This window comes from Bos indicus x Bos taurus, chromosome 1, assembly GCF_003369695.1.
Source record: "Bos indicus x Bos taurus breed Angus x Brahman F1 hybrid chromosome 1, Bos_hybrid_MaternalHap_v2.0, whole genome shotgun sequence".
Taxonomy (NCBI): domain Eukaryota; kingdom Metazoa; phylum Chordata; class Mammalia; order Artiodactyla; family Bovidae; genus Bos; species Bos indicus x Bos taurus.
Window position 1 is genome coordinate 116052321 of NC_040076.1, and position 20078 is coordinate 116072398.

A 20078-nucleotide genomic window follows, 5' to 3' on the forward strand; every position below is an offset into this window, starting at 1 on the left:
ACAGGAAAGGTTTCTCCAAAATTGGCCCACAAAAATCAAACTGCAGGTATCACAGGTTATCATCGCTACCTCTCAGCCTTCAGACCTAACTCTGGGGACCCTCAGACTTGAGAAGAGCTCACAGTGATTAAAGCCAGGTCCTTACATTCAACAGGTGGAGAAGATAAACGTGGATAAGGTCCCCCGGCTGAAACTGCCCTGCGCACCAGTCAGAATGCGCCTGAGAAATCCCGGGATTTAGAAAAAAGCGGAGGAAACGAGAAGCGAGCAGGCATATGTGCCTTCTCAAAAATAAAACTGGGTGGTCGTTTATTATCTGTCTGTGTGCCGTGGAGCCTCGGCTCAGTCCCCAGACACGTAAGTCAACGTCGCCCCGCCCCGCCTTCCCTTCCTCAGCTCCGGAGGGTCCCTTTGCCCCGGGCAGCTGAACTCAGGAAATGCCAGCGGCGGGAGCCCCTTGGTCACCTGGGCGGAGAGGTGAGCGGCTCCGTCAGTCCTTTGCTGGGAAGAGGAGAGGACCGATACCCGCGCCAGCGAGGGGCTTGGCATGGGAAGGCAGCTAGTCCTCTGTCCCAGTCTGGGCAAGGCGAGCAGCGAGGGACGGGCGAGAGTCGGGAGGGGTGGAGCAAGGGCCGATGAGGGAAAGGAATTAAAGCAAAAAAAAAAAAAAAAAATCACCTCTTCAGTGACTGCTGCCGGAGAAAAGACACACTCTTAGTAAAGATTCGTCAGTAGGTAGAGACCCTTATTGTGGGCATTTATGATAGATTTGCCCGTAAAGGCTAAGGGAGGAGAAACTCCTGGGACTTGGGGGTAAAATGGAGTGATGTTAATAGATATACCTAAATTGACAGGTTTAAGGGGAACTGAAGCGCACTGTTGAGGCAGGAGAAAGTACACTTCCAAACCTCCACTTTGCGTTTTGTTTCTGTAACAACAGCAGTTATGAAGAAACACTTCTGACTGCCGACTTTGGGTTATCCACGCTGCAGCTGTCCAAGCGCCTCCAGGTCTCTCTTCAGAGCAGTACTCCTGCGGTAAGCCAGAAAGGTCAAGCCATTCGCCCACCTGGGGAGCAGAGAAGAGAACGCTTCCTCACTCAGCTGGGGGTACAACTCTCCATTTCTTGGGAAGATTTTCAGTCTTTGCCTATGTCAGGAGAGGATTCAGGACGACGACAGAAGAGCTCAGGTACTGTCCATTTCTATTTCATTATATACATTTTCAGGTGTATGGGAAACCGCTCCCATGTGTTCAGACTTTTGGGTCTCTTTTCAGTAACTCTCAAGTGGGCAAACCCAGAACTTCTATTTTTCTAGCTGAGCGGCAGAACTGCTTTCAACCTATTCTTTTCTTTGCTTGCCTAATTATAAGAAGGTGGAAATGCTGTCTCCAATCACATATTTATTTAAATATTTGGTAACCAGACAGTTACAATGACATAAGTGGCCATCTGATTAAACCAGAATTAGATTTTAATTTGCGCTAAATTCTAATTCCATGATATTTATACCTATATGAAGATACAAGCAATTTAGCATTTCATGTTATTTTAAATGTAGTTTGTAGTTAAAGGATGGCTGCTGGTAGAATCTAAAAGAAACCATTCTTTGAAGATGACTTTTCTTAGAAAAGCATAATAGAGATCTTATTACATCTTCATATGTTCTGAATTGCAGGCAAAAATTTGGTTTGGATCCCTGGGCTTGCCTCACATGTGGGTACCAGATACCATTTTTTCCAACAAGCTGAGCATGTTTCTTCTCTGCTTATGCCCCCACCCCCACAGCAGATGTGAGAAGGAGAAGGGACCAAGGGAAGAGGCAGAGGGATGTTCTAAGCAGAGCAAAAACAGCATCATGCCTGTGAGGGGTCAGCGTGGCCCACTGTAGGGCAGGTATAAGGCTCAAGCCCTCTCAGCTGGTCAGTTACTATTCGTTATGGTCATCATTTGGCAGTGACGTGTATAATTTGTCTTTTTTTGGCAATGACTTATGACATTAGGAAGAGATTTATTCATCCTTTCAGTGATGACAGCTCTAACTAAAAGTGTTTTTGAAGGTTTAAGAAAATGAAAAACCAAACATGCTCAGTGATAAAACATGTATTATGAAACTTCACTTGATCACACATACACAGAAACACACACATCCAATAAAGAAAAGGCTAGAAGGAATAGAACAAAATGTTATTGATTATATCTGGGTGGCGGGGAGTATAAGTAACTTTATTTTATTTGACTTATTTACAACTTCTAACTTTTCAGTGTTGCACACATATTAGCTTTATAATTAATTTTTTTAAGTCTAAAAGAACTAATGTATAAACAGGAACTAAATTTTATGTATTTCAGTTGTCACAATATAGCCATTATGCTTTCCATTTTCTTTTTTTTAATGAATCCCTAAGTAAAAGCGATTCCTGCTTTTCATTAAGAAGTGAAAATCTGTAAAGGAATTTTCACAGCAATAAATACCCGGCTTGTCACAAGAGTCCATATGAGGCCAGCACACACTATGGCTTTGTAGTTAGCTTTACCATAAAAGTTGCAAATGAAATTGGTCCCTAATAACCAAACTAAAAAGCCTCTTGATGAAAGTGAAAGAGGAGAGTGAAAAAGTTGACTTAAAGCTCAACATTCAGAAAACTAAGATCATGGCATCCAGTCCCATCACTTCATGGGAAATAGATGGGGAAACAGAGGAAACAGTGTCAGATTTTTTGGGGGGGGCTCCAAAATCATGGTAGATGGTGACTGCAGCCATGAAATTAAAAAGACGCTTACTCCTTGGAAGGAAAGTTATGACCAACCTAGATAGCATATTCAAAAGCAGAGACATTACTTGGCCAACAAAGGTTCGTCTAGTCAAGGCTATGGTTTTTCCAGTAGTCATGTATGGATATGAGAGTTGGACTGTGAAGAAGGCTGAGCGCCGAAGAATTGATGCTTTTGAACTGTGGTGTTGGAGAAGACTCTTGAGAGTCCCTTGGACTGCAAGGAGATCCAACCAGTCCATCCTAAAGGAGATCAGCCCTGGGATTTCTTTGGAAGGAATGATGCTAAAGCTGAAACTCCAGTACTTTGGCCACCTCATGCGAAGAGTTGACTCACTGGAAAAGACTGTGATGCTGGGAGGGATTGGGGGCAGGAGGAGAAGGGGACGACAGAGGATGAGATGGCTGGATGGCATCACTGATTTGATGGACACGAGTTTGGGAAACTTCAGGAGTTGGTGATGGACAGGGGGGCCTGGCGTGCTGCAATTCATGGGGTCGCAAAGAGTCAGGCACGATTGAGCAACTGAACCTTACAGGACGGTGTCCCAGATTACCCGTTACTGTGTGTGGTCTACTGGAACTCTGCTCAAACCATATTTATAACTGAGGTATGATGTTTTTTCAGGATGAAGCCCAAAGGCAGGGGAAGCACCAACTTATTGCTCTCCTTCACTGCAATCTGCCTGATAGCCCTCCCCGGGGGCGGGGCCTGTCCTCGCCGCTGTGCCTGTTACGTGCCTACAGAGGTGCACTGCACATTTCGGTACCTCACCTCCATCCCAGAGAGCATCCCACCCAACGTGGAACGTATCAATTTAGGGTGCGTGAGGGCGCTTGTCTTGCTTCCTTCTCAGGGAGGGATTGAGTACACTGGTGATGTCCCCAAAACAGTTGTGACTTTGGTAGATTAATTACAATTCTTTTAATAATACTTTCCTTCTGAAATGAGTGCATGAGGATCTTAAGCTTTCTGGGGCAATAAGAAAATTTTTCCCTGTTAGCTTTTACTAGGGGAAAGTTTTTCTAGAACCCAAAGTCATTCATGGTAGGCTGAGACCCCCATGATTATAGAAAAGCTTCATTCTGGCTCTATTTTTGCTGAGTAATAAAATAACTCTTGCTAAGAATTAGAGTTATGATAATATCCATAAGAGGTAAATGTCCTCCTATATATATGAAAAGTTAACTAGATCTTTTTTTTTTTTAAGCCTTTGGATTTTTTTCCCCTAGAAACCGACTTATTTAAAATACTTAAAAAATTCATAAGTAATTAAATCCACTAAAAAGTGACTGTATTTTAAAGGTTGGTGAACAAACGTGTGTGAATGAATGAAAAGGCAGACTTAACATCTTTTGACATTAGTGAGCACCTACTATGGACCAAACACAAGGATGGTACCAGGGATACAATGATGCAGTATACATTATTCATGTGTAGAAACTAGTTAAAGTGAAAAGACAGATGTATAATCAGTACAATTTACTAAGAATTGTAATACAGCATACGAAGTGTCTTGGGAACAGTCACTACTGACAACAGCTAACATTAATTGTGTCCTGGCATTGAGCTAAGCACTCTTCATGAATGCATTCATTTAATCCTCAAAACCCGTTTCAAGTAGGTTCTATTATTTGCATTTTATAGACAAGGAAACTGAGGCAAAAAAAGATTACTGTTTTTATTTTTTAACCCAGCATTGGCCCTACTCTCAGGAGCTGGGTACCTGAGTTCATAATCATATCTAAAACATTTGATTTCAGAGCCCAGGCTTCTTAACCATTGTTTCATAATGATGAATTCCACCTGGGAGAATGAGGGGCAATGTTATTAGGGAATGGGCTGGGTCTTAACAGTGTTCACAAATAGAGAAGGCTGGAGTCAAGGGCATTCCAACCTGAAGATACAACATAACGTACAAAGGTTTGAAAATGAGAAGGGATGTAGCATGTTCCAGGAATGTGAGTAGGATAGTTTTAACTGAGAATGCAAGGGCTGGGTGAAGGGGCTGACCTTCCATGGCATCTGATGAATTCCAGTGTTTCAAGCATTGGGTTATCTTAGAGCACAGGGAATCTTTAGTGGGGTGTGTGTGTGTGTGTGAGAGGTGGGGAGTGAAATTCAGTTGTGTGTGTGCATTTGTTGGGTTTTGCTTTGACATTTGAACTTTAGTTGACAGACTTATGTCCAGAATGATGTTTTTATTTCAGGTACAACAGCTTGGTTAGATTAACAGAAGCAGATTTTTCTGGCCTGAACAAGTTGGAGTTACTACTGCTACACAGCAACGGCATTCACACAGTCCCTGCTAAGACCTTCTCAGACTTGCAAGCCTTGCAGGTGAGACTGGTGTTGGGAAGGGGCAAGTTAACGAGGTGAGACGTGCCTCCAAAACCTACCTGTTCCCAGAGATCCCCAAAGTTAACATTCTGTACATCAGACGTAGACATCAAGGGAAAATGTGAAAGAACTGATTTCAAGTGGAACAGTATGTGGAAATTAGAATAAGAAAATTCTGATTTTCTTATACCTTAGGCTCACGGAAAGAAGTATCAATGCCCAGGGATTACTCAACCTTGAAACTGTAACTCTAAAAGGCCACTTCTAGTCATGTTCATCTGGGAATTGAATGTAGTTTGTAAAATAATTGCTATCTTTACACAGAAGTTAGCTTTTTATAAGCAATATATTTTTAAAAAATCTTTTTGAGTATGTTTTTATTTTTAATTGGAGTATAATTGCTGTAGAATGTTGTGTTAGTTTCTGCTGTACAACATGAATCACCTACACACACACACACACACCCTCCCTCCCTCCCTCCCTCCTCCCTCCCTCCCCACCCATCCCACTGCCACCCATCCCAGCCCTCTAGGTCATCACAGAGCATCACTGAGCCATACAGCAGCTTCCCAAATTACACATGGTGGTGTATATATGCCAATGCTACTGTTGGTCCAGCCTCTCCTTCCCCTGCTGCATCCACAAGTTCCTGCCCTGCAAATGGATTCATCAGTACCATTTTTCTAGATTCCATACATATGTGTTAATATATGGTATTTGTGTTTCTCTTTCTGACTTCACTCTGTATGACAGGCTCTAAGTTCATACCTCATTACAACTGACAATTCCATTCCTTTTGATGGCTGAGTAATATACCATTGTATTTATGTACATCTTCTTTGTCCATTCATCTGTTGATGGACCTCTAGGTTGCTTCCATGTCCTGGCTATTGTAAATAGTGCTGAAATGAACATTGGGTTATCTGTGTCCTTTTGAATTATGGTTTTCTCAGGGTATATGCCCAGTACTGGGATTGCTGGGGCACATGGTAGTTTTATTCCTGGTTTCTTAAGGAACCTCCATACTGTTTTCCATAGTGGTTGTAGAGCAATATATTTTGTAAGTTTCACGTTACTTTTGCATTGATTTAAAAAAAAATTTAAGTTATGAGGACTTCTAAGAATGTATCAAATATTTTAAGAATTACTACTCCAGTAGGCAAGAAAGTAAAAAGTAGGAAGAACTCTTAGGAACAAGAACAAAGGGAATGCAGGAAACATCAGGCATAAAGATTGGTATGTCTGCTGTAAGTAGGACTTGAAGCTTTAGAGAAGTTAATTCAATTTATGATGTCTATTAATTTTTTAATTAAAAAGTAAAACTACTGTTCAGAAGTACAACCATACCTGACTTTAAATTAGAAAAAGATGTCTCCCCAAGGTCCTCATAGATGACAGTAAAGCAAACTGTCAGTTCTACCCTTAGAAAAGATAAATTGCCAGTGTACGGTGAGTCTTTTCACACCACATCAAGGCTGTGTAAAGCCATAGATTTAAGTCTAGATAAGTGATTATGTTGACTTGGTTTAATCAGGCTTTATTATTTGGAAGCTATATTGTCAGCAGATTAGATGGAGTTTCTTCATGGAATTCACACAGCATGGTAGTGTATATATGTCAATGCTACTGTTCGTAGCATTGCTACTGTTTTTCTTGACCAAGTTTCCAATAGATATTGATGAACACTGAGTTTGGTAATATTTGGGGCAAAGTTGTTCCATGTTGCCAAATTTTCTTTATTAGGAAACTTAGCATTCCAGAAAAGCATTCTCAACAGAGATGACAGATTAGGTCAAATCAGGAAAATATGATAAGAAATCATTGTTTTTACTAGCATTTTTTTCTTTTTGGGAAAAAGAGTATGTTCAGCTGGTAGCTGGAGAAGGAACTGGAGAATACCCAAGCACTACTGAAATACTGAAAAATTATTTTAACTTCAATTAAAATCACATTACTCTTAATAGCTAAAAACTAAAAAAAAAAAAAAACCCAAATGTCTATCAACTCATAAATGGATAAACAAAACATGTTACATGTATAAAGTGGACTACTATTCAATAGTATGAATGAATAACTGACTTATATGCTAAACTAGCGGTAAGTCTTGAAAATAAGGCTAGTTGGAAAAAGGCAGGCACAAAAGACCACATATTGTATCACTCATTATTTTAAATATTGAGAAGAGGCAAAAATCAGTGGTTTTCTGGGTCTAGGAGGAGGGGGGAAATGACTTGTTTCACCTGCACGTCCACCCCACTATTTTTCTACTTCATTGCATTGTTTTGAAATAAATCTGAGATATCGTGTTTCATCTGTAAGTACTTCAACATATATATATCAGAATTAGAGTCTTTAAAAAATAAGTGTAAAATATTGTTTTACCTTAAAATTATAGCATTAATTCATGAATATCACAAACTATTCATGAGTGTTCTAATTTCCCCGATATTCCCATATTTAATTTGCAGCTAGTTTGTCGAATTGGGATCCACACAAGGACTGGATAATCTCAGTGTATGTTTTATTATGAATATGCTTGTCCTTTTTGTGGTAATTCCTTTGACAAAATAAAGGTGTTCTTTGTATTCTTAGGTCTTAAAAATGAGCTATAACAAAGTTCGAAAACTTCAGAAGGACACTTTTTATGGCCTCAGGAGCTTGACACGGTTGCATATGGACCACAATAACATTGAGTTTATAAACCCAGAGGTTTTTTACGGACTCACCTCTCTCCGACTGGTGCACTTAGAAGGGAACCAACTCACTAAGCTTCATCCGGATACATTTGTCTCCTTGCGCTACCTCCGGATATTTAAAACATCTTTCATTAAGTACCTATACTTGTCTGATAACTTTCTGAGCTCCATCCCTCAAGAGATGGTCACCTACATGTCTGATCTGGAAAGCCTTTATCTTCATGGGAATCCTTGGATCTGCGACTGTCAACTGAAATGGCTGGCTGACTGGTTACAGGAGAAGCCAGGTACCTAGACTATTTCTTTGTTATAATTCAACAGATGAAATCTGTATGGAGGTGTTTTACTAGTGAGGGAGGTCAAAGTAATTTAGCTGGAAAGAAAACGAAATGTCAATAATTCAGTGGGAATGAACTGTCTTAATTCATCAATGAATAATCTTTAATTCAGGTCAATTATCCAATTATCATTTCTGGCTTTTAGCAAGATTGGGAGCTAAGAAATGTATCATGTGTTACTCTTCCCTACTTACCACAAGGCATAGAAACCCTTCCCTCTTCTTATTTTCCTTTCAGTCATTTGGTCAATACATATTTTTTTTGGAGTTTTATTCAAGGCCTTGTGCTCAGCGAAGCACCCACCAAGAGCGCTGTGTCTGCTCTAACTACACATCTGGTGGGATATCGATAAGCAATCAGAATGTAAAATGTGCTTTGACAGCAAAGTAAGAGGCAAGATGCATTCAGTCAACAAGTAGTTACAAGAAGTCAGAGAGAACATAGGGATGCAAAAGTGATTGTGGAGCTTATACTCTTTTGGAGAAAATGGGTTAACAACTAATCGCACTATTTCAATTAATCCAGTCGGTAGGGAATGACTGAAAGGACCCCATTGGTTTTGACATCTAAGTGGCGGCTGATTGGAAACAGCAATGAGAGCTGGATTGTTACGCAGGGGTTGGGGAGGCAGGGCTCCAGTTGACCCTGGAGAGACCTGGCTTGAAGTGAGGGAAGAAGGGTGACTGCCAGATGGAAATATGCCATCACTCAGGACTCTCTGAGCATCAGACAGACATGAGCACATTTAAGCTAAGGAGAGATTTTTGAGAGAGAGAAGGTAGCAACATTGCAGAAAGAGCAGATCGTCAATTGAGCCAGTCCCCTGACAAGGCTGGATGTCAAGAGACCCAGCCTTTAGGTGGGTGGAGCGGTTTTCCTTAGGAGACAGGAGAGAAAAGGACTAGGTGGGTACAGAGGCAAGTGAGTTCATGGGTCTAGTGGAGGGGGTAAGAAAGTTCTTACCTGATGCCTTTTCCTTCTTTGTTAAGTTGTAGGAGAGGTGACTAAAGAGGGTGCTAACAAGGGGTCAAGGTTGGAAGTCAGAAAAGTGGAAAAAGTCTGCAGTTGCTGTGGTGAAATATATAGATTCACACATATATATGCATATGTAATACAGTTAGTCAATATAATTAGTCAAAAGGTGAACTGCTTTAGACCAAAAGACACCACCTTTGCACTCCAGGAGCTTGCTATCTTATAGATAAATATACTCAACACATAAAAAGACAATGAGGAAAGGATGAAAAACAGCAAAATGTTTATACTGAAAATTTAGTTCTATAGGAGGCAGAATCAATAAGTTACTTCTGCCTTGAATAATATACCAAAAGAAAAGGAAGGAATAATAGGGAGGGAGCAGGAAGGTAACATATATTCAGTTTGTGTTTGACATTGTGCTCATTGCTTTCTATTTAATCCTCAATTTAGAGATGAAGAAATTGAGGCTAGAAAAGTTGGGTATCTTGGGATAATCATTTAGATTCTTATAGATCAGTTTTCTCACCTGTAACATAGGGATACCAATAAGTGAAAAAGGTAATTAAAATAATACATATAAAGTGCTTAGCACAATATATGACATAAGCATTCAACAAATGTGATTATGATTTTCACTGTCACCCAACTCACATGGCTAGAAAGTAGAAAAGCCGAAACTCAAAGTCTAGTCCTTTTTCTATAATGTATTTGTGATGGAGAAACTGCTTTGTACATATAAATAGGGTAAGTCTCATGAAGAGGGCAATAAGTAGCCCAACTTGCCTGGCATGGGGTAGTATAGACTGGCATGGTGTTTTGTCTTTTGCTGTCTGACTTACTTCACTTAGTATGATAATGTCTAGGTCCATCCCTGTGGTTGCAAATAGCATTATTCCATTCTTTTTATGGCTGCATAACATTCCATTGTATATACACCACATTATTTTTTTCCATTTATTTGTCAATGGACATGTCTTGGCTAGTGTAAAAAGTGCTGGTATGAACACTGGGGCACATGGATCTTTTTGAATTAGAGTTTACCCTGGATATATGTCCAGGAGTACGATTTGCAGAATCATATGTTAACTCTTTTTTATGTGTGTAAGGAACCTAGATAGTTCCACGTACTGGGTACATCATCTACAACAGTGTAGGAGGGTTCCCTTTTCTCTTTACCCTCTCCAGTCACATCAGCTTCTGCTTTGACATTTTTTTCATCTATTTCAAGAGACTGATAGTTTCTCATACCTTTAATTGCCTCATTTGACAGTCCTTTTGTACATATGTGGTCAGTAGTCAAATATAACACAGCTTCATCTGGTTATGGCTATCTTCCACTCCTGAGTTTCACAAAGCTCTAGGTGTTGTTTTTCTAGGAAATATGGATTTGTGGCCTTTTCTCTGACAGTTTTATCACAAATATTAAATTTATGCCCTTTTATTGTTTCCAAGCCTTTCTATATGCATAACTTATTTTAATGGCAAGCACAGTGTAATCTTTATGTAATACCAACAGTGCATGTAACTCAGTTGAAGAGAAAACAAAATATATAAATGGCTATGGCAGTACTGGTATGTGTGCCAGCAGTGGTAGCTATAGCAAGACTGCCAGCTGGTCAGTCACTACTGTAAGACAACTTCAACTGTAAGACACACCTCAATTTGTAAGCTAAAATGTGGAAGAAATGTGGTCTTAGAATTAGACTGCCCTTCCTCCCTTTCTCTAATCTTTCCATCCATTTGCCAGGGCTGGAGACAAACAGACGACTAGACAGGTCTTTCTACTAGTGGGTGATGAGGGCTAGGATAGGGGAAGTGGAAGGTACCGGGAGAACATAAAGCAGGGAGCCCACTGAGGAGGAGTGCTCTTCCGGCTTGCTGACGAAGGAGGTAAGTAGTCAGGCAGTAATGGAAGACAGCCTATCAGACAGCAAGTGTATTGCAAGTAGAAGGACAGTGTATGCTAAGAGCGTGACAGGGTATGGCAGAGTTGAGGACTTGAAGGCATTTCTGTGTGAATGGAATCTAGTGTGATGGAAAGAATGGAAATAATGTGGTCAGACTTGCAACTGAGCTAAAATACTTGATGTCCAGGGCTGAGCAATAACCAAACCAAGATGTGAGTATAATTCTATGATGAGGTTTAATTAAACCAGAGTCTGCCTTTTTTTTCTTTTTTTTTGGCTATAGCAGGGTTTGAGCCCAGGCTACTGGGAAGTAGTAAAAGGTCACAGCTGGTTGGTAAGTAGGTGGTTGATAAAAGCCTCTTTGACAGGCTTGCTAGCTACCTCCTCTGGGTAAGCTGGCACTTTACAATTTGCTGAAGAATGCTGAGGAGCCAGATATATATGACGGTGCCTGTCACACTGAAGAGTTTGGAGTCAGTGATCAGAGAGATTTGTCTCAGGCCTTTGAGGAACTGCACAATTACAGGAAGGTGATTTGACCCTGTGCAGTCACTTGTCAAATGAGATCTTCTAAGAAGTACAGTGCTTCTTTTACATGCTGTGTCTAAATGCATGATATGGAACAGGATGGAAGTCCCTAGCTGTATTTTGTATAAGGTAAAACCCCATATCTCTTATCAAGTATTGCTGTGACCAGCCATTTAAAATAGGCTCACCAGAGTAGTATTTTTATTTTTTGCAGAGAAGAAATAATTAAATGATGAATTAGTATCAAAATGAGACTAATATTAAAGATAAACAAAAATCCCATGTATTTGGAAATTAAATGTCCACTTTTATTTTTTATTTATTTTTTTAATGTCCACTTTTAAATGACAGGTGTATCTAAGATGCCACAACAAGGAAAATTAAAATAAAAATGAAAAGAGAACTTACCAGAATTTGTTGCATGCAACTGACGCTGCTCAATTAAATACAATGTGGAATCTTGAATAAGATATGAAAACAAATAATGGTCACTAGCATAAAATTTTATGAAATTTGAACAAAATCTGTACTTTAATACTACATCACTTGTTAAATTCCTGTTTTGTATTTTTTTTTTTACAACATAGTATTTCTTTATAGTCTCAGAATTGGATTAAAGCCTCAAGCCTCACTCAAAAATTTTTTTTAAATCACTAGTAAATTTTATAGACTTTTAGCAGTAATATTAGATGCCAAAATACATGGAACTATATCAAAGTTTTCAGGTAATATAAATTAGAAAGCTAACATTCTATTCATACTAAATAAAACGAGCAGAAACAAAAAGCTTTTGTTCATACCTATATATAGTATATATGTCAGACCTTTCATGGCTGCCCCATTGTTTGGGCAACAGCTTTCCTCTCTCTGCATTAAACCTGATCCTCCTCAACTGAGTCTACCTCAGGTGCCAAAGTCATACTGTGTCTTTCTGCACTCTTCTTAATAACCCTCTTTGTTCAGCCACATCCTCACCTGTTTCTTGATTGGTTCTACCAGCTTCATTATTTCCGGCATCCATCTTGTTCTCTCCATTCCTATTGTGACCAAGATAGACCAGGCCAAGGTACCTTGTAATTCATTCATCATTCTTTTTAGTAATGGACAGAAACTTGGGTTTTTAATGATATCCAGAATGTATAAATGGTAACTTATCAAACAAGTTATCATTTAAAGGACACTGAAATTCTCTGAGCCTTAAAACATTAAATGGGGGAAACAGAACTAAATAATAAGCTAATAAAAAGTGATAAACATAAGTATATAATTTTGTTTTACCAGATAAGGGAACTATTCAATTAATAGTACCAAATATGTACCCCAGGTGCTTTTTAGGCATGGAAAATATAGCTGTGAGCATGAGAAACAAAATTCTTGTCCCTATGGATGTAATATTGTGGCAGGGTATATAGACAATAATATTTTCAGAAATCAATCCAAAGACCAAAAAAAAAAAAAAAAAAGGAAACACATTTCCAAATTGTTTCAAGTTCTAGCAAAAGCTACTTATTCAAAATGTTTAAATGTTAATTCGTGAAGAAGCCACAATGGGCAATAATTCAATTTTCATTTTTTCCTAGATATCATAAAATGCAAAAAGGACAGAAGTCCCTCCAGTCCTCAGCAGTGTCCACTTTGCATGAACCCCAGGGCCTCTAAAGGCAAGCCCTTAGTTATGGTCCCAGCTGCAGCTTTCCTGTGTGCCAAACCCACCATTCACCCCTCTCTGAAGCTGAAGAACCTGACTGTTCTGGAAGACAGTGGCTCTGTGTCAATCTCTCCCCAAGATTTCATGGCTCCCTTCGGCTCTCTGACTTTGAATATAACAGACCAGACTGGAAATGAAGCTAACATGATCTGCAGTATCCAAAAGCCAGCAATGACCTCATCCATTGCGTTCACTGCAGAAAATGACTACATCATGCTAAATGCTTCATTTTCAACATTTCTGGTGTGTGACATAGATTACAGCCACATTCAGCCAGTGTGGCAGGTTCTGGCTTTGTACAGTGACTCTCCTCTGATCCTAGAAAGGAGTCACTTGTTCACTGAAACCCCACAACTCTGCTACAAATATAAACAGGTGGTACTGAAGCCTGAAGACATCTTTACCAACATTGAGGCTGGTCTCAGAGCAGATCCCCCATGGTTAATGCAAGACCGAATTTCCTTGCAACTAAACAGAACTGCCACCACCCTCAGTACACTGCAGATCCAGTACTCCAGTGATGCCCAAGTCACTTTACCAAGGTCAGAGATAAAGCCAGAGACATACAGATGGACCATGATTTCCAAAGATAACAATACTAAGCTGGAACGCACTGTTTTGGTCGGTGGGACCGTTGACCTAGACTGCCCTGGCCAAGGAGAGCCTCCCCCACATCTGGAGTGGCTTCTAGCTGATGGAAGTAAAGTGAGGGCCCCTTATGTGAGTGAGGATGGACGAATCCTTATAGGCAAAAGTGGAAAACTGGGACTCCAGATGGCTGATAGTTCTGACACTGGCATATACCACTGCATAAGCACTAACTACGATGATGCAGATATCCTCACATACAGGATTACCGTGGTAGAGCCCAACATAGAAGCCTATCAGGAAAATGGAGCTCGTCATATAGCTTCTGTTGGTGAAACACTTGACCTTCCTTGCCATTCTACCGGTATCCCAGATGCCTCTGTTAGCTGGGTTCTCCCAGGAAACACTGTGCTTCAACAGTCCTCAAGAGATAAGCAAATTCTTAACAATGGCACATTAAGACTATTACAGGTCGCTCAAAAAGACCAGGGTCACTATCGCTGTGTAGCAGCCAACCCAGCGGGGGTCGATATTTTAGTTAACCAAGTTTTAGTCAAAATAAAAGGGCAAAAGTCAGCAGAGCATAACGTAGAAACAGATGGATCGGGGTTTGATGAGCCCAATTCCATGGGTCAGCTTCAGGATCCACCAGCTACACATCTCCCCACATCTCCTCCCATGGGGGCTGAGGCTGGAACACATGTCTTGAGCCCAAGTAAGAATCCCAAACAGCGGGTATTAATATCCCAGAGGCGTGGAGAGTCAACCAGCTGGCGTTACAGGGATCACAGGAGGCAATTCCCTCCCTCTGCCCGGAGAATTGACCCACGGCACTGGGCAGCGCTTTTGGAGAAAGCTAAGAAGAATGTTATGCCAGAAAAGCAAGAAAATACCACAGGAAAGCCACCTCCACCAGCCACCCAACTCCTGGATATACCTGGCGAGGAAGCAGACTCGTCAGGCGTGCTCCCTCCAGATGAGCAACTTACGGTCCCAGCAACTAAAGCTGCGGACGTTCTGACAAGGACAGTGGCTGCAGATTCCAGAAAATCACCTGACAGCCCTGTGACAAGTAAAACTGATGGCACCCCAGCCTCCCCAATTGTGAGTCCACAGACCCTATCACCTGAAAAACCAAGAGATTTCAGACCATCTACTACTATTAAAACTCAAGTCACGCCAAGGAATATAAACCCAACCACATCAAGTGGAATGCAAGACACAACCAACCCAAATTTACCTAATGTGTTTCCTCTACTAACTGAAGCAACTCTGTTTCAGGATGCTGATGACATGGAGAGAAAAAAAGAGACCTTGCAAACTGCATCCCCAGTATCAGTGGGGGCTACTGCGATCAAAGATACCCATATCCAAACGCTGAGTAATGCTGTCGGCAAAGCTGGTATATTTTTAGGGTCAGTAAATGCCACAAATAGTTATCAGAGATCTGTAACAGGAGTTGGTGAACCCAGGAGCCATCACTCTCCTCCTCACAGTACTCACAAACCTAGCACCACTAAGCTCCCTTCAGACCCACACACTGCTGCTCCTTCTCAGTTACACATTCCTAGAAAGAGTACAATGAACGGTCCGCTGTCCAGGCGCTTTGGAAGATGGCGAAAAGTTTGGAGCAGGGGGCGAATTATCAGCCCACATAGGACACCAGTTCTCCGACAGCATAGATTCAGCGTTGCAAGGCCCACATTCAGAGGCTCTTCAGAAGAAAGCACCACTGCATTTCCAGCCCCAGAGCTCAGTGCAGTGTGCCCATCCTGTTCTCCCAGAGAAAGGCTCACCACTGATGAGGCAGCGTTGTCTTCTCCAAGCTTATCCCCCATCACCCTCCCCAAAACTGAAATTGCCAGCGTCACAGCAGAAGAACCTACAACTCTAGTTGACAACCCATCATTACTGCTTGAGAACCAACCAAATGCAGATGCTGAGAAGACCACCCCAATGATAAAATACTTCCGTGCTGAAAGTACCCAAGTGACTCCAACTACTGCAGTTATGACTCATGCAACAAGTATTAGTTACCCAAGTGGGTCTAAAGCCAATGAAACCATCAGACATTCTGTGATTGTATCCCCACTGCCAGATCCCACCATCAAGTCACCTGTGCCTACCACTCTAGCTATTACCAGATTTTCAAGAAGGAAAATCCCCTGGCATCAGATCTTTGTAAATAACCACATCCAAAGAGAAACGCTAAAGAATCAGCATAAATTTGGTTCACAAAGCAGCACAGACTCGGTGCTTCCTAAAATATCTCCTGCTTTGCCCACAAATAAAGTTTCTCCCTTCCACTTCGAAACACTCTCAGCTAGTGTAATGAAAATCCCATCTATAACACCAGCCACAACTCACCTCAGTAACACTAACACACACAGCCTTGTAAGTCTCCCAACAATGAAGGAGCTGCCCTCCCTAGCCATTTACCCTACGCCTCCTAGTAGCTCAAGCAAAGAATCAAGTGCAAATTCCGTATCAATGCAAACAGACATGCTGACGACCACTCCCACTGCCCCCGCATCTATCATTATCAACAAAGCCCAGATAGACAGACCCAGGGCACGAAAAGTACAAAGGAAAAAGGAGCCTCAGAAGACAATGAGGGACCCAAATACCTCTCCCACCCAGACTTCTGGCTTCATTACATCCACCACTGTGACACCTCCTGTTCTAACAGCAGCTGAAACTTCAACCAAGCCCAGTGTGTCTGCTTTCACTCATTCTCCTCTAGAGAACACAAAAGAAATTTCAAGCACAGTTGGTCTTCATCCAGGAGCCTTTAATCTGACAGCTGTACTTGAACAACCATCCCAGGAGGGTACTCAGGCTTTGAAGAATATAACTGCTTCTGAAACCACTTTGTCCAGCAAACTACAGAGTACCCCTACTAGGAACACAATCAGACACTCAACCATGCCAACCTTCCTCAGCTCCAGTGCCACTCCAATGCCAATTCCCACCTCCCCTCCCTTGAGTAATCAAAGTGAGGTTACTGACAGTATGGCCACACCCACTTTCAGAATGATGACAAGTACAGTGGTTGAGGTACATGAATCCTCAAAGCACAATGCTACTCCACAGCAATTAGCAGTAACGTCTCCCCAAACTCACCCAAATGCCAAATTTGCAGTTGGAACCATCCACTTTACCTACTCCAATCTGTTACCTTCTACTCCTATGCCAGCACTAATAACAGGTAAACCACAAGATTCTAAGCTGACTCACTCTCCCTGGTCAGAAAACCACTTTTGGCACAAGTCACACCCAGAAATTGCTGAAAAAGGCCAAAAGCCAGTAGTAGTGAGTGTACTGCCCACTCCAGGCTTGCCAGAGGTTACCACGCATGCTTCAAACTGGGACATACAGAAGAATGGAAAGAAAAGTGGCTTTGACAAAACAGCAGTTGAAAAAATAACAACTTCTGAATTCCTCCCCTTTGATACTTTATCTAGGGATGTATTTGAAAGGCCCAGAATAATTGGAGGAAAAGCAGCAAGTTTTACTGTTCCAGCTAACTCAGATGCCTTTCTTCCTTGTAAGGCTGCTGGAAATCCTGTGCCCACTATCCACTGGACCAGAGTCTCATCAGGTATTTGAAACAGTTTCTTTATACTTAGTCTTTAGTAACAAAACAAATACTGTGTGACATTTCAGGGTTACATATTCAAAGAATCAACATCAGCATGAAATTTCTCCAAGACACAGAAACTATTAATATCCTCCTTTAATATACGCATGATTTTTTTGCTCATTAGAAAGTTTTAAAACATATGTTAAGACCATTAAAAAAAAAATGCTTTTAAAGCAGATCTTAAAAAAAATGGTCATTGTGTTGAACCATCTGGCTTTTCCATTAAAATTAGGGTTTTTTTTTAATCCAGAAATAATTTTAGCAATCTGAAGACTAAGGATCTTAATTTTAAATATATTTGTTCCCAGTAGCCTAACAAAAAGATAGCTCTCCTTTTGTGACTTCCACGTGAGCAATTTGTTTTCCGTCTAAACTTTGATGACCTATGACTATAAATTTCTTTCTTATCAGGACTTGATTTATCTAAGAGCAAACTGAATAGCAGGTTCCAGGTGCTCTCCAATGGCACCCTGTCCATACAGAGGGTGGACATTCAGGACCGTGGACAGTACCTGTGCTCGGCATCCAATCCATTTGGCACGGACCACCTTCATGTCACCTTGTCTGTGGTTTCCTATCCCCCCCGGATCATGGAGAGACATACTAAGGAGATCACAGTCCATTCTGGAAGCACAGTCAAGTTGAAGTGCAGAGCTGATGGGAGGCCCAGCCCTACAATTTCCTGGATTCTTGCAAACCAGACGGTGATCTCTGAATCATCTGAGGGGAAGAGACAGGCCCTAGTGACATCTGACGGAACATTGGTCATCCACAATCTCAGCATTTATGACCGAGGCTTTTATAAATGCGTGGCCAGCAACTCAGTGGGCCAGGATGCACTGCTGGTTAAAATACAAGTCATCGCGGCCCCACCTGTTATTCTAGAGCAAAAGAAGCAAGTTATTGCAGGGACTTGGGGTGAAAGTTTGAAACTGCCCTGTACTGCAAAAGGCAATCCTCAGCCCAGTGTTCACTGGGTCCTCTCGGATGGCACTGAAGTGAAACCATTACAATTCGTCAATTCTAAGTTCTTATTTTCAAATGGAACTCTGTTTATAAGAAATGTAGCCTCTTCAGACAGGGGCACTTATGAATGCATTGCTACCAGCTCCACTGGCTCAGAGAGAAGGGTGGTAATCATTACAGTGGAAGAACAAGAGACCATCCCCAGGATAGAATTTGCATCCCAGAAATGGACTGAGGTGAATCTGGGGGACAAACTACTGCTGAACTGCTCAGCCATTGGGGAGCCGAAACCGAAAATCATCTGGAGGCTACCATCCAAGGTTGTCGTCGACCAGTGGCACAGGTAAACTGTACCTTTTAGTTAAGATTATCTTCATCTGTTTAGCTTTACAACTTCTGAAATGGAGAAAGTGGTAGAGCGAGGCTTGCAGCAATGTTAGCGCACAGACTCTGCTCATAAAAGTAACTTGCTCTAAAGAGACCTAATCCTTTTGAGATGTATATAGATATATGTAAAATATAAATTATGTAAAAAGAAAGTTTCTTACATGCTGTATTCTAAGGGCCAATTTCTTGTTGAGTTTATATAGTTAAAAAAGAGATTTTTAAAAGAACTCTAATTTTCTTCCATACTTGTGACAGTTCTTTTTAAACAGTAACTGTATAAATATATTTATAATCTTTCTATCAAAAAATAAGAGGGAATTTTGTAATGCAAACAAGGTCTGGTGAGATGCACTTCATTAATTTACTCTTCAGAGTCTCCTAGTAAAGCATTTTCAATTTTAGTGCAATCCGTACTTCCTTTATTCTACCCCAAAAGTGCAAAGCACTTTATGAGGTTAAGGCTTCACAAAATGAAATGTATTCAGGACCTCCATCACTCTGATGGTGTCAGACAACATATATACACATACAGACTTTCTTTAATATGTTCTGATTCAGGCATATTGATTTTTATCTGTTTTCTGTAGTGATTAAATCTCTTGGAAAAAACAATGATTTACTAGATTATTATTTTTGCTATTTGCATGACTTCATGCAGTGATTTTTCATAATATGACAGAAAAGATGGGCTGAACATTTCCATTTAATGTTTATTAATAGAAACTACCCATGCAAGTAAAATTATACATGAGTTTATGTGTAAAATATATATTTTTTTCTAGTGTCTAAGTTGGTAATGGATATAGTTAAGGAATTTTACTTGTGATCTTTAATACCAAAGTAAATGTTAATTTTCAAATAAGTCATCAAAATTATCTAATTTTACACTCATTCCAAGTATAAATAGCACCAGTAGTTTCTAAGGAACTAATTCAAGCTTATCTTCAGCTGAAGGAGTCATGGTTATGAGTTTGAGCTGATGTTAATATTAATAAGAATCTTGAAGGGACAAGAAAAACTCTTCACATGCCTCTGTCAGTCATTATCAGGCTCCTGTAAACCAGGCCCAAGATGATGTTCTTGGAAAACAAGTGATAGCTTTGCATGACTCAGGAATGGGTACTGGCTAAACTTTAGGGATATTTAACACAACAACAAGAATATAGACCATATCTATAATTAATCATTGCAGAGATACCTTTGATAAGCGTGAGTACAGAGTT

The 20078-nt window shown here is 40.7% G+C and overlaps 1 protein-coding gene across 3 annotated transcripts in view; it reads left to right on the top strand.

Moving 5' to 3' along the window:
* The window catches only part of IGSF10 (immunoglobulin superfamily member 10), a 26633-nt gene continuing 6555 nt past the window's right edge, over positions 1–20078 (top strand). The window contains exons 1-7 of one of the 3 annotated variants that reach the window (XM_027543470.1): positions 1–357; positions 941–1191; positions 3404–3598; positions 4987–5116; positions 7709–8099; positions 13144–17460; positions 17914–18811. In XM_027543470.1, coding sequence (XP_027399271.1) covers positions 3405–3598; positions 4987–5116; positions 7709–8099; positions 13144–17460; positions 17914–18811 — 5930 coding nt within the window. In that variant the 5' untranslated portion in view covers positions 1–357; positions 941–1191; position 3404. The other 2 variants (XM_027543467.1, XM_027543473.1) reach the window with 2 other exon arrangements.